Below are 15,246 nucleotides of genomic sequence, written 5' to 3' on the forward strand. Positions count from 1 at the left end.
TGGAAAATTCATTTTTTCATTTTGTGTGACCCAGATCTGTATAATTTATCTAGTCTACATTTTGAAGTACAAGTTCAAAGTAAATTTATTATCAGAGTACTTATACGCTGCCTTATACAAAGCTGAGATTCATCGTCTTGCGGGCATACACAGTCAATCCAAGAGACACAATAGAAAGACAACACACAACAGGACTGACACAATGCAGAAGAGAGAACACACTGTGCAAATCAAAAAAAAAAGAAAATAATAATAATATATAAATAATTCAGCAAAACTGCCAGAAACGTCAGGTGAAAGGTCTTTGAGGGTGGCTCCATGGATTGTGGGAACGGGTCAGTGATGGGGTGAGTGAAGCTATCTCCTTTGCTTCGAGTGTCCAATGGTTTTGGGGCTGTGGTGCTGCTGCAAGTGAGTGTTTCACTGTGCCTGTGCCGCCCTGTACTTGTGCACTTGGCGATTAAACTCACCTGAAAGTGAGAAACCCCCCTGAGGTTTGAGTAGTGATTATATCGTCAAGAGGCTTCAGGGTGACAAAGGGAAACTGAGTGAATGGGGACAGGTCAGCCGGCAAGGAGTGGTCACCCTCTTCTGCAGGAGGCACAGAAACACTGAGTGTGTTTAAATGGTGAGGGACTGGTGTGCAGTGGTTGGGAGGGAGGTCAAAGGTATTTACTGGAGGAGTTACTGGGTATACAAGGGGTGATTGATAAGTTTGTGGCCTAAGGTAGAAGGAGTCAATTTTAGAAAACCTATTACATTTATTTTTCAATAGAGTCCCCTCCTACATTTACACCCTTAGTCCAGCGGTCTTGGAGCATATGGATCTTGGACCTCCCGAAAGTGTCCACACATGGGTGATTGATAAGTTTGTGGCCTAAGGTAGAAGGAGATGAGTTATACAGCTCAGTGAAACAGGCACTCACTTGCAGCAGCACCACAGACTTGTTATTGCCCCAAAACCATCGGACACTCGAAGCAAAGGAGAAGAGTTATTAACTTCAAACTCTCTGCCTAATCACTCAAAGAGTTGACCTGCATGTGCTTGTAACGAGAGCTGTATAACTCATCTCCTTCTACCTTAGGCCACAAACTTATCAATCACCCATCTGTGGACACTTTCTGGAGGTCCAAGATCCGTATGCTCCAAGACTAAGTGTGTAAATGTAGGAGGGGACTATGTTGAAAAATAAATGTGATAGGTTTTCTGAAATTAACTCCTTCTACCTTAGGCCACAAACTTATCAATCACCCCTCGTAAGTGAAAATATCCTCACATTCTGTGAGCTTTGTTGGGATTGCACCTACAGTACTGTGTAAAACCCTGCTCTTTTTACTCACAGAGGTTATTTGTGCAAGGAATGAACTACTGGAGCACCTCAGGCAACACGGGCAAAAAGAAAAGGATAAGTAGTCAACATTCTGGGCCGAGGCCCTTCGTCAGGACTGGACCTCAGTCACGAAGGCAGCATCTAGTGACAGAAATGGCCAGTCGAGGTTTTGGATCAATGACCTCGCTCTGGACTGTAAGCGAAGCGGAGATGACCAGAGAAAAAAAGGGTGAGTTGTTGGCATTTGAAATGAACAATAGAGTGAGAGCTGGATCCAGGAGAGGGGAGATGAGAAGTTGGAAGTAGTGGTAGGGTGATGGAGATGAGTGTTCGGAGTCACACACTGGTGAAGATGAAAATTATTTACACAGTGGTGATATTTGTTATAGAGAGCAGAAGGATGATTCTGCACAGTGATCTCAGAGTGCTGTGGTCATCCCAGAAGAAAGCTGAAATGTGAGAACTCTTCCTTTTAGAGAATTGAGGACTGAAAGGTGAACGGATTTAAATGCACATCATGAATGGTTGAAACAGGGGCCAGAGTCTCAGAAAAAGGGGTGGATGTTCATGACTGGGAGGAGGAAAAATGTCTTCCGTCAGAGCATAGTGAATCACGAGACTCAAATGGCAGTGAAGACTCAGTCAGCCTCCTCACATTAAGCGTAGGTCAGCACATCTGCAGAGACTGCAAGAAGCACAAAATTGAGGATCAGGCAAAAATCTCACGCGGCATCTGTGGAGCAAAATTAACAGCTGGCATTTCAGGCTGAGACTGAGAGTCAGGGGACGGTGATCAGTACGGTGAGGGTGAGGGGAAGGGGTGGGGGCAAAGCTGGGAAGATTTAGGGAAGTGTGAGATGGATCCGGGTGTGGAGGGTGATGAAAGATGGAGGGTGGAGGTAGTGATTGGGTCCGGGAGATCAGAAAATAAATTCAGTTTGATATATGAAATGAAATGACACACAGGTCACCATATACAACGCTGAGATTTGTTTCCTTGTGGGCATACACATTAAATTGAAGAACCAGAATAGAATCAATGAAGGACTGTCCCTAACAAGGTGGAGAAGCAAACAGTGTGCTAAAGACAATTGTGCAAATAAAAAAGTGAAACTTAAATAATATTAATAATGATGATAATAATAATGACAAAAACTGAGCAAAAATATCATCAGATAAAGAGTGAGTCAATAGATTGTGGTAACATTTCAGTGATGGGATGAGTGAAACTGCATGAAGTTATCTCTTTTGATTCATTATCCTGATGGGTGAGAGGCAATAGCTGTTCCTGAACCTGGTGGTGTGAGTCATGAGGGTCCTGTACCTTTTTCCTGATAGCAGGAGTGAGAGGAGAACATGGTCTGGGTGGTGGGGTCCATGATGTTGGATGCTGCTTTCCTGTGACAACTGTCCGTGTAGATGTGCTTCATAGTGGGGAGGGCTTTACCCGTAATGGACTGGGTTGTATCCACAATGCTTTGTAAGACTTTCCCTTAAAGGGAATTGGTGTTTCCCTCTCAGGCCATATACTCTCCACCATACATCTATAGAAATTTGTCAAAGTTTTAGATGTCCTGCCGAAGAATCTTCACAAACTCCTCAGGGTGCAGAGATATGGTTGTATTTTCTTCATAATTGCATGCACTTGCTGGGCCCATGCCAGGTCCTCTGAAATAATAAGTATTTAAAAGTGGCTGACCCTTTCCACCTCTGATCCCCCGATGAGGACTGGCTCATGGACGTCTGGGTTCCTCCTTCTGAAGTCAATAATCAGCTCCTAGTCTTGCTGACATTGAGTGAGAAGTTGTTATTGTGGCAACACTTGGCCAGGTTTTCAATTTCCTTCCTACATGCAGGTGTGTCACCTACGGCAGTGCAGTTGTCAGCAAACTTGAATATTTAATTCGAGCTACGCTTAGCCACACAGTCAGAGGTGTAAAGCAGGGGGTTAAACACACAGTCTCACAGTGACCTGTGCTGATGAGGTTGTGGAGATGTTGTTGCCAATCTGAACTGACAGGGAACAAACTTTTGTGGATCTGCACCATAATGAGCGCGTCCCCACCACAAGTAGGAGCAGAGGATTCCAGAGATTCAGTACTCCTTTGAGAGAAGAGACTTCTGCACACCTCGATTTTAACTGATTGGCCCCTTAATTTGCAAATAAGTCTCTCTCACTACTGAGACCATCTCAGAACCTACGCTCTAAAGGACCCCTACATGATCAGTTACTTTTCGATAACTGAAGTCGGGCAATAGCAATGACAATCGATATAAAACTGACTGGCGTCTGCAACGCAGCAGCCGGAGTGTCCAGTTGCTCAAGGGGACCAAGTTTGAAGCGTATTGATTAGGTTTGAGGGGATGGTAGCATTGAATGCTGAGCTGCGTCGATAAAGAGCATCCCGATGTTTGTATCTATGCTGTAGAGATGCTCCAGGGTTGAGTGAAGAGACAGTGAAACCGCATTTGCTGCCGCTCTGTTGCGCCGAGAAGCAGATTGTCGCAGTTTCATGCTGCGCATGCGCTTATCGCCGGTGGGCGGAGTTTCCTTCCGTCCGGAGTTTGGGGAAAGTTTTCACCCGTCGAGAGAGGCTCCCGGCTCAGCGGTGAGTATTTGCGCCTGTCGCGGAGTGTTGCTGGTCTGATATCGAGCAGTGTCCCCAGTTCAATTCACCGAACGGAAAGAACACTTTAAAACGGAGAAATTGTACTTTCCGGACGCAGGTCCACTTGTAGGAGTTTCTGCCTTGGCCCGTTTAGGCAAGGCAATGAGACACAGATCCGACACTCTCTCTCGTTATGTAGAGCCTGTGATTCCTGATCCTTCCTCTATTGAGCGTTACCGCCGCCCACTGCAATGGGAGGATAACAGAGCCAGATCCCGTCTCCCAAACTTACTGTAATTTCAAAAATTCACCAGGGGCCCATCACTTAACCGTCCCTGAATATCCTGCAAACAAGCTACCCCAGACCTACCCCATAAAACAGAGGAGCAGAATTAGGCTGTTTGGCCCATTGAAACTGCTCCGCCATCACATCATGGCTGATCTAATTTTCCTTCTCCCCATATCCCTTCATGCCCAGACTGATCAAGAATCTATCAAACTCTGCCTTAAATACACATTCAGCCTTGGCCTCTCCAGCTGCCTGTGGCAAAGCATTCCACAGATTCCACTCTCTGGGTAAAGAAATTCAGCCTCATCTCCGCACTGAAAGGACGCCCCTCCATTCTGAGGCTGTGTCCTCTGGTCCTAGACCCGCTCAAAAAACGGTATCGTGAACCGAGTCAGCGCTCGATATCACCGGCATATGTCGTGAAGCTTGTTGTTTTATGTTACATCCGTAAACATTTTCTGGTCTGGTAGCATCCAGGATCGCATAAAACTCCTGATGAAATATGGCGGCTGTCATGCTATTTGTAATCGTATCCATGTGTTAGGCCCGGGGTAGATCTCCAAAGATGTTGACAAACTGAAACTTGAAGCTGCTCGCTCACCCGTCCACTACTCCCCCTTCCTGAAATCCACAGTCAATTCCCTGGTCTTACCGATTTGAGTGCAAGCTTGTTGTTTTGGTACTGTTCAACCAGCTGACCTATCTCCCAGCTGAACCCCACCTTATCACCATCTGACATTCTGCCGACAATAGCTGTGTCATTGGCAAACTTCTAGTTGTCCTTTGAGCTGTGCCTAGCGGCCACACAGTCATGGGTGGAGAGAGAGAGTCGAGCAGTGGGCCAAGCACGAATCCTTGAGGTGCACCCGTGTTGACAGTCCGGTAGGAGGAGAAGCTGTTTCCAATCGGCACGAACAGTGGTCTCCCAGTGAGGAAGTCAATAATCCAGTTTCAGAGAGAGGAACAAGGGATCAGGCTTTTGCAGCTTGTCGATTAGAATTGAGTGAATGTTTGTGTTGAACGTGAAGCTGTAATCATCAAAAAAGCAGTCTGATGTAGGGTTTACTCTTGTAGTTCTGTCTGGCCAACATCTCCCTCCACTTCATCCAAGGATGTTAATCTCAGGATCACTATCCTCCACTCATTCTGTTTGACTACACATGGACACCCAGCAGGTTTGCTAAGATCACATTATATACAGATACACATGAAATTTACTTCAGAGGACACTGTTTCCAGACCTTGGAAGACTCGAGCCTGCTGTTGATATGCAATATGTACGTCCCACCAATGCATATGGCAAGAAAGACTTAATTATTCACAGACAAAACAGAAAATAAACAAATTTCATTAGTATTGGACCCACAAGTGTTTACACGACACTTGACGACAATGTGAATCCTTTTCAAAGGGCAGGTTACATTATTCCCGTGTTGTGGAATGTGGAACTCCGCAGCAACATGAAACCTCTCTTTACCATCACCATCCGTACCCAGTGTACTATTGGTTAGTTAGTGAAATAGTTGAAGTCTGTCCCGAGCCATATAGGCTCATCAGGCTGGTGGTTATGCCGGTTTCTGTGGCGTGAAGTGACTGAGAGTATGAGACCTCCCCCCCCCCCCCCCCCCCACCAACAGGACGTCAGTCTACTGCGAGGTTAACCCCAGCATTTTGCCGGTACCCATTTTCAGCTGGGTGGACTGCAGCAATGTGTGGTTAAGTGTCTTGCTCAAGGTAACAGCACGCTGCCTCGGCTGGGGCTCAAACTCATGACCTTCAGATCACTAGTCCAACGCCTTAGCCACTTGGCCGCATGCCATGCATTGTGGGTTAGTGTAAGACTTGTAATGTGACATAAGGGTACCTTGTCTTCGAGCCATTCTTTTATCTGCCCGCCTGATACCCAGTTTGATACTTGATATGGATCAAGTTGTAATAAATCTGCTATTAATCATGCAGACTGCGTGGCAGAAATCTCAGTCTTATGTGTTTCCTTTGCAGTTGAGTCTGTATGGTCAATAATCAGGTTTGTTCTATCTTGAAGGGGCTTCACTGCATCCAGAGTTACCTGGGATACCTCACAAAAGTCTGATTAATCTGGTACTGATCGCAATCACCTTCTCCAGTAATATCCTGTATTTTCTACTGAACGGACTGTATCTAGCTCTCTAATTCTGCTATATTTAAGGTATTGACAGTGAGTACACCTGAGTGATAACCTGGTCCCACTCATTCTAATAGACCCCGTTTCCTTCTATCTTGGACACGTTTAAAATCTCTCCTCCTTTGTTGCCTTCCAAGAAGGTGAGTAAATAACTGTCTCATTGTAGGCGAGCACCATTATTTTGCTTTGATTTAAAAACTACCTGCAGGAGCTGGTATCCTGTACCAAAGTGACAAATTAGCTCACATCTTCTAACACTAATCCCAACCCCTCTGTGTTACCCTGGACTCTGGTATCATTTCAGTTACCTCAGCTCACATCTTCTAACACTAATCCCAACCCCTCTGTGTTACCCTGGACTCTGGTATCATTTCAGTTACCTCAGGGTAACATAGAAACATAGAAAATAAGTGCAGGAGTAGGCCATTCGGCCCTTCGAGCCTGCACTGCTATTCAGTATAATCCTGGCTGATCATCCAACTCAGAACCCTATACCTGCTTTCTCTCCATACCCTCTGATCCCTTTAGCCACAAGGGCCATATCTAACACCCTCTTAAATATTGCCAATGAACTGGCCTCAACTGTTTCCTGTGGCAGAGAATTCCACAGATTCACCACTCTCTGTGTGAAGAAGTTTTTCCTCATCTCCTCGGTCCTAAAAGGCTTACCCTTTATCCTTAAACTGTGACTCCTCATTCTGGACTCCCCCAACATCGGAAAGAATCTTCCTGCATCTAGCCTGTCCAATCCCTTTAGAATTTTATACGTTTCAATAAAATCCCCCCTCAATTTTCTAAAATCCAGCGAGTATAAGCCTAATCAATCCAGTCTTTCTTCATATGAAAGTCCTGTCATCCCAGGAATCAATCTGGTGAACCTTCTTTGTACTCCCTCTATGGCAAGAATGTCTTTCCTCAGATTAGGGGACCAAAATTGCACAAAAATACTCCAGCTGTGGTCTCACCAAGGCCCTGTATGCTGGCCTTTATAAATCAGAGCATTGAGTATAGGAGTTGGGATGTAATGTTAAAATTCTACAAGGCTGAATTTGAGTATTGTGTACAGTTCTGGTCACTGAATTATAGGAAAGATGTCATCAAAATAGACAGAGTACAGAGAAGATTTACTAGAATGTTATCTGGGTTTCAGCACCTAAGTTACAGGGCAAGATTCAACAAGTTAGGTCTTTATTCTTTAGAGCGTAGAAGTTTGAGGGGGGACTTGATAGAGGTATTTAAAATTTATGAGGGGGATAGATAGAGTTGAAGTGGATAGGCTTTTTCCATTCAGAGTAGGGGAGATTCAAACAAGAGGTCATGAGTTGAGAGTAGGGGCAAAAGTTTAAGGGTGACACGAGGGGGAATTTCTTTACTCAGAGAGTGGTAGCTGTGTGGAACGAGCTTCCAGTAGAAGTTCAGTATTGTCATTTAAAGTAAAATTGGATAGGTATGGGGACAGGAAAGGAATGGAGGTTTATGGGTTGAGTGTGGGCCAGTGGGACTAGGTGAGAGTAAGCATTTGGCACGGGCTAGAAGGGCCGAAACGGTCTGTTTTCATGCTGTAATTGTTATATGGTTATATGGTTAAAAATCACTACGTCTGAAGTCCTGAGTAACATATTTTGTGTTCTGTAAAAAGAAGGCAGTCTTTTGAGTAAAAGCAGCTTTTAAGATTGCTCCCCAAAATAACAATCTTCCCAAATATTTTCTTAGAATTCCTTATTTAACTGTCTACCCATGAGCAACTCCTCTCTGAAATGAGGGCATCTCATTTCTGGAATAGAGGTACAGAAATTTCCATTACTTTAACATTTCTTTTGGCACATGTCAGTGTGCATAGGCATTCCTGAGTCCCTTTGTTCTATCGCAGACCTCAGTCCCCTAACACTCACTGTGTAAGTTTTAGCCTGGCTTGTCTTGTCAAAGTGCAGCACCTTGCAATTGTATATGTTAAACTCCACTTGTTATTTTTAAGCCCATTTTCCCAGCTGGTCTAGATCAGTTTACAAGCCTTAGTTGTTTTCTGCACTGTCCACTGCACCCATAATCTTGATGACATCCGCGGGTTTGTGATTCTGTTTGCCCCGTTACTATTTCATCATTCAAATAGATGCTAAACAACAACAGACCCAGCACCGATGCCTGCAGAACACAGGACTAGTGAGTGACACTATTTGCTGGCTCCTCCCACTAAGCCCACATTGAATTCTGTTGACTGCTTCATCCTGAATGCCAAATAACGTATCCCTTTTGGGCCAACCTCCATGAAGTATTTTGTCATAGATCATGCAGACAACTTTCAGCTTCCCCTTCATCAAACTGCTTGGTAACAGCTTCAAAAACATCTGTAAAATTCATTGGATGTGATCTGCCACTGGCAAAGCCATGCTGAGTATCCCCAATTAGACCCTGTTTCCCCAAACACTTACAAATGATGTCCATTATAGTACCTTCCAATAAACAAGAAAAATACTGGATTCCAGTCAGTCTATGTATGTCTATTAAATAGTTCAGTTGATATATGTGTAGCGTAAAAAAAAACACAAATTAAAATGTACTGAGGCTCAGTGCCATTCAGGAATTGGATAGCAGAAGGGAAGAACACGTACAAACAAGCTGGAGGAACTCAGCAGGTCGGGCAGCATCTGTTGAAACGAGCAGTCAACGTTTCGGGCCGAGACCCTTCGTCAGGACTGAAGAAGGAGGGGGCAGGGGCCCTATAAAGAAGGTGGGGGGAGGGTGGAAGGAGCCAGGTGAAAAACCAATCAGAAGAAAGATCGAGGGGTGGGGGAGGGGATAGGCGGAGGTGAAGAAACTGTTCCTGAATCACTGAATGTGTGCCTTCAGAATCAGTACTTTCTTCCTGGTGACAAGAACGTGAAAGAGACAGGTCCTGGGTGACAGGTTTCCTTAATACTATGGAGGCTTGTGCCCATGATAGAGCTGACTAACCTTACAAGTTTCTGCAACTTATTTTCATCCTGTGCAGTGTACCCACCCCTGCCCCCATAGCAGACAGTGGTGCAGCATGCTCTTCACGGTGCATTTGTAGAAGATTTCGTGTGAATCTCGAGCTCTGAATGAAATAGAGCCACTGACTTGCCTTCTCTGCAGCTGCGTCGATATGTTGCATCCAGATTCGAATATGTGGTTCCTTTTTAAAGACAGGATACTTACACTGAATAATGTAGACCAAGCTATTTCACTTGGAACAAGGAAACAGAAAAAAAAATCAACTTGCCTCGTCAAAAGGGGAGTGTGTTGTGGGATGATGCCACTCATGTCCTTTACATTCATTTATCTTGAGCAGCAATTACTTGTTCCAATTTTCAGAGCTTATAAAAAATAAACGTCTTCAACTAGTTGAGAGATTTGTGAAATGATAATGAAATCAAATGCATCATCAAGGAAAGAACTAGCACTGAGATACACAAACTGAAATGTGAACATTACTCTCGTCAGCTCGAGGACAGATTTAGCCTGTTGTAGAACTGCAGTTGTTACCTTGAAGCTCGTCTCAGGAGAGCAAGTTCATGGGCCTGCTGAACAACATTCCTTAAATGCAATAATCAGGAGCAGACTTGCTTCATCACGTTCTTGTTGCCAAGTTCAGCACAGATACAGAGTAAACATGTACAATCACTATCTGTGGGACATAACAAGAGAAAAACAATTGAATACTTAGCAAGCATTGCGTGTTATATTGGTGTCTGGGGGCCAGTGATGTTACAGAAACCCCTGCCTTATCAACTGGAGTTTGCTGTGGGTAATAAACGAGTTGTGTTGTGAGAAGTATAATCTGACTGAAGCTGAATATCGTATCGGGCCTGAGCTCGCTCACTTCCTCTGAAGCACAGATAGAAGGGCCAAGCGAAGCGTAGTCAGTGTTACTGGACATGGACATGAGAAAAGTGAACACGTACAAACAAGCTGGATGAACTCAGCAGGTCGGGCAGCATCCGTTGAAATGAGCGGTCAACGTTTCGGGCCGGGACCCTTCATCAGGACTGAAGAAGGAGGGAGCAGGGGCCCCATAAAGAAGGTGGGGGGCGGGTTGAAAAACAATCAGAGGAAAGATCAAGGTGTGGGGGAGGGGAAGCAGGGAGGGGATAGGATAGGAAACGTTGACCGCTCATTTCAACAGATGCTGCCCGACCTGCTGAGTTCATCCAGCTTGTTTGTATGTGTTGATTTGACCACAGCATCTGCAGTATACTTCGCGTTTAGAAAAGTAAGTAAATTGCCAAACTTACTTCAAAAGTCCAAGTTGCAGTGAACAGCTTGATTCCGAGCAATCACTGAGCCCAGGAGGTAGATGTGAGCTTGGTTAATGTTTACCAAACGGAACTGGAATTTACTCAGTGCTTGCTAATTTAGCTCTGCAACCATAATGTTGACTTTCTGGGTTCAGAATCAGGAGGGTACACACGAAGTAATATACTGAGAGAAGTCATCCACCGTGTTCATCTCAATCACTGTCCGCTCGCACTATCAAGACACTGAACAGTAATTGAACAATAATGCTCAGAAATTACTAAATTGTCAAATGGACAATGGATATGTGACATATTGATTCTTAACAGAAATAGCAGGGTTCTTCAACGATTATAATTAACAAAGTGGCTTAGTACTATATTCCTCCCACACCCACTGCTGTTGGGAAGATTAATGAAATTGTCCCCCTTCCTTTGCAGTTCTGAACATTGAGCCAGAGATACAGATTTTTAAGGACAGTGCAGCCCAGACCATCTCCACACACCTGTGTTTCCAGTGGCAGGAGATTGGTTCACCCCTCTGCACTGATCTCAGTTTCTGAGATGACTGAGATGGGAGGGTGGCAGCAGCTGGGAATTTGTTTCATTTATACGTTTGTGCGATGTGGCATTGTGTGCAAGATCAGCCTCATTTCCTGTTTCTAAATACCCTTGTATTAAATATACCACTAAGTCATTTCTAGGAGGACGATATAAATCATCTCCAACGCAGGGGTTTCCTCATGGTTATTTGAGAGGAGGTTCCCTTCTTGAAAGGACAGCCGCCAGCATATTATTTAATTACTTGTCCTTCATTATCACCAGTATAGGGAGGGTACATTACAATGCTATGTATTATTACCTGCACTGTGGTCAAGAATAGCTCTGTTACACATAGTTACTGTTCCATCATAATCCTCATACAGTGAGCATAATATACGTAAGCACAATGATGTGGCCATTTGACCATTTGATGGTGGGTCTACCTGACTGGCAAGACAGCAGTTTCTGCACCTTGAGAGCTGTGTCAGACGTGGCTATGAGCAACACTGTGCCCCACAGGGGACTATATTGGACTATCCTGTTTCCCTGTATCTAGCTCGGACCTTACATACAACACTGAGCCATGTCATCTGCAGACATTCTCTGATGTCTCAGCAATAGGTGGATAAAGGGAAGATGGTAGGATGAGTACAGGGCCCTGGTGGAGGACTTTGTCAAATGGTGCAAGCTGTATCATCAGTAAAAAAAAGGAGATGGTGATGGACTTCAGGAAGACTGACCTAGCACTGCTCCCTGTTACTGTTGGTGGTGAGGACGTGGATGTGGTGAGGATCTACCACTACCTGGGATGCACCTGGATGACAGGCTTGAGTGGAGCACCAACACAGAGGCTGAGTACGAGGAGGGCTAGAGACACCTCTCCTTCCTCTGGAGACTGAGGTCCTTTGGAGTATGCAGGTCCCTCCTTCACATGTTCTAGCAGTCTGTTGTTGACAGCACAGTTTTCTATGCGCTGATGTGCTGAGGCAATGGCATCAAACAGGCTCAATGAGCTGATCAGAAAGTCTGGCTCGGTTATATGAGTCAAAGTGGACAAACTGGAAGTTGAGTTAGGAAGGCGGACTGTAATTCCTCATGAATTGTAGGGTGATCAACCGAACAGTAACATTTGGGTCCGATTGTTGAATTCATTAACAAGTCTGAGGACAAGTGTTTCTTTGCCGATAGACACTGCTCCAGGAGGTAACGTTGTCTCCATGGGTCCAGGATAGTGAGTGGCTGCAGGACATTCAGAAGCTGTGATTGCAGTCCAAATAGTTACCCATGACATAAATGGATAGAGCAGTGAAAACCTGCTGGTGCAACCTAGAGAACACGGAACGGTGTTATAAAATGCCAGTTCAAAGTGACTAATATCTGATTTACCGACCATCTCATACATGGTTGGGTAGAGAAGTGGGAAGGTGGAGCAGATTACTGAGTGGCTGCAGAATAAGGGTGTTGGGAATTATCTACCACAAGCTGCTGTAGAGTTGGAGTCATTGAATAAGTTCAAGGTGGAAGGCTTGAAATACCGAAGAATCTGGTGGTGCCGGGGAGAACTGTGATGTGGTCATCAGGGGATTAGGATTATCATGGATTGTATTGACATCATTGCAGACACGGTGCTCTGCTCCCAAACATGGTTCTGCCTTACGTCTGAGAGTAGCAAATCTAACGATGTTCCAATTTACATGTTTGGGAACAAGATCATAAACAATATGGTAAAACAACAGCATGAGAATTCTGTGACACGGACCCGTGAAGGTGAAGCACTCAGTGTATTTCCTCACGTTCTCAAAGTGGTAACGTGGACTTCCAGCTGGTAATTGATTCTAACCTCTTCCGGAAATCCATGGGTAGGTTAATGCTTCGCCACCAGCTGCTACACTGCTGTTAGGCATTGGTAATCACGACAGAGCTGCTGCAAGGACTGTGGTTTTCTGTGTTGTAATTAAATATAATGGGATGTAATCTGAGTGAGCAAAATCTTGACTGACACTGACCTCTGATATCTTCGGTGTGATCTTTTCACATTCTTCATTTGGATTTACACATTCTCCATATGTCTTCCAAAAACATGTTGGTTGTTTAATTTTTCACCACAATTGCTACAGTGCCATTAGGTATTGGGACATCATCTGAGTGAGCAAAATCTTGATTGACAGGAAGAAAATTGAGGAACAGAACTTGTGAATGCTTATTGAAATGGCAAAGGACCAGGTAACGATCTTGTCAGAATGGACCTGAGTGTTCCAGTGCACACAACACTTGCAAATACTGCAGGCAATGAGGGTTCAATCATAGAGAGCTTTTGATCAGATCACATCTCAAGTGTGGAGTGAATTCTGATATTATTTTCTCAAAAAGACGATACCGTGCAGATTGGGAGATGATGTAATGAAAGAATTGGGGTTTAATTACCGGAAGTCGTGTCGGTGTATTGTGAGAGACTAAATGGGCTGAATGTTTAGAAGCTGGAAGGGGCCTCATTAAAATGTTTATACATTTTGAAGTCCCGCACTGGAGCATGTCTGCTGAATGCTTGGCTGGGCAGTCCAGTTGCAAGTCAGACACTGAACAGCCTGTGAGCAGTTTAGCAACAAAATGTGGAGAAATTTCTTTGCTCAGAGGATAGAAATACTGTGGAACTATCTTCCGTGGCAGGTACGCAAAGGCTCAGGCATAGATCTCATTTAAAACGATGACATTTTTTTTGGGAAGTAAAATATCCCTGGTTGTAGCAAGGGTGAGGAAATATAGAGGAGGCCTGACCCAAAAGAAGGGCAGCAGAGGCGATTAGCGGTGAATTATAACTTTAATACAGCGTAACATAACAAGCCACAAGGCCACAGAACAAGAGGGAACAGAAACTGAACACAGCAGGCTGCAGGATAAACTTTAGGGAAGGAGAGTGAAAACTCAGGCAGCCAGTTGAGATCGGCTGGATAGATGAGTTGTTAACAATTGTGGGGTTACATAGGCAGAATAACACTATCATCTGGGTGAGACAGGGAGGTGCCTGCACGCCTCCAGAGGAAAGTGTAGACCTGATGGGAAGAAATGGGAAAACAAGTTGTGGAGGGAAATTCCATACAAGCTTTCTGAAGGTTGTGTGGGTGAATGATGCGAATTAACTTACCACTGCCTCAGTGTTTTTACATTTATACTCCAATGCATGACGAAGTGGGGGGGGGGGGGGGATCAGTGAAATAGGTTACATTTTTTAAACAGCTTCAAGTATGAAATGTGATGTATTTGAATCATTTGCATACTATAGGGGCCATTGAGATCAGGAGCTGGGTCTGTGATTCTTTCTGCATGATGTGAGGAGAACTTTCCTCTGGAGACTTGCATGGGCTCTGGGATGGGAGGGGTGTGGGGTGAGGTCAGACAATCTGTGATCAGCTAGATTGTAATCCAGAAAGGATGGGTTCTAGGAGATTGGACAGTGTGTAGCCCACTAGGGCTGGGCTCCAGGGGATTTGAAAGTGCTCAAGTGGGCAAAGAGTAGATGAAATGTGCGTAGGAGTTTTCAGGATAATATTTTTCTTCTCATAATAATTTCCTTATCATCCTATTAATGTTCTATGCATTACAGAGCACCTGGAATTGGAACGCTGATCTCCATTATGGATGATGTCACAAAGATGACAGAGGATCTTGAGATAGCAACAAGGACGGACAAGGGTGTGTTACAAATGTTTTACAAATATTATTGTGCCTCCTGACAACTGAGCAGCATCTGGCTTGCAAAAATGCATTTTTACAGAGAAGATAAATAACCTGAACTGAGGGAAGGGTAGAGCACAATTACAGCTACAGGGGGAACAGGAACTTTCGAGTAGTTGTCATTAGCTGGTCTGTCTAATGTATGAAAAGATATGGGGAGAAGGCAGGAGATTGGAGCTGAGGGAAAATGAATCAGCCATAATGAAATGCCAGAGCAGAGCTGATGGGCCAAATGCTCCAATATCTTATTGTTTTATTAAAACAGGAGACCACACAGAATGAAATGGCTGTGAAAGGCAGGTTAGACACCTTAGTTGGAGCATGA

The 15,246-nt window shown here is 44.5% G+C and overlaps 1 protein-coding gene across 2 annotated transcripts in view; it reads left to right on the forward strand.

Moving 5' to 3' along the window:
- Window positions 1-3,883: 3,883 nt before the first annotated feature.
- The window catches only part of LOC140721887 (NACHT, LRR and PYD domains-containing protein 3-like), a 35,619-nt gene continuing 24,256 nt past the window's right edge, over window positions 3,884-15,246 (forward strand). For both annotated transcript variants that reach the window (XM_073036715.1, XM_073036716.1), the window contains exons 1-2: window positions 3,884-3,940; window positions 14,791-14,879. In XM_073036715.1, the coding sequence (XP_072892816.1) occupies window positions 14,822-14,879 (58 nt within the window). In that variant the 5' untranslated portion in view covers window positions 3,884-3,940; window positions 14,791-14,821. The remainder of the gene's footprint in view (window positions 3,941-14,790; window positions 14,880-15,246) is intronic.

This window comes from Hemitrygon akajei, unplaced genomic scaffold (genome assembly GCF_048418815.1).
Source record: "Hemitrygon akajei unplaced genomic scaffold, sHemAka1.3 Scf000063, whole genome shotgun sequence".
Taxonomy (NCBI): Eukaryota; Metazoa; Chordata; class Chondrichthyes; order Myliobatiformes; family Dasyatidae; genus Hemitrygon; species Hemitrygon akajei.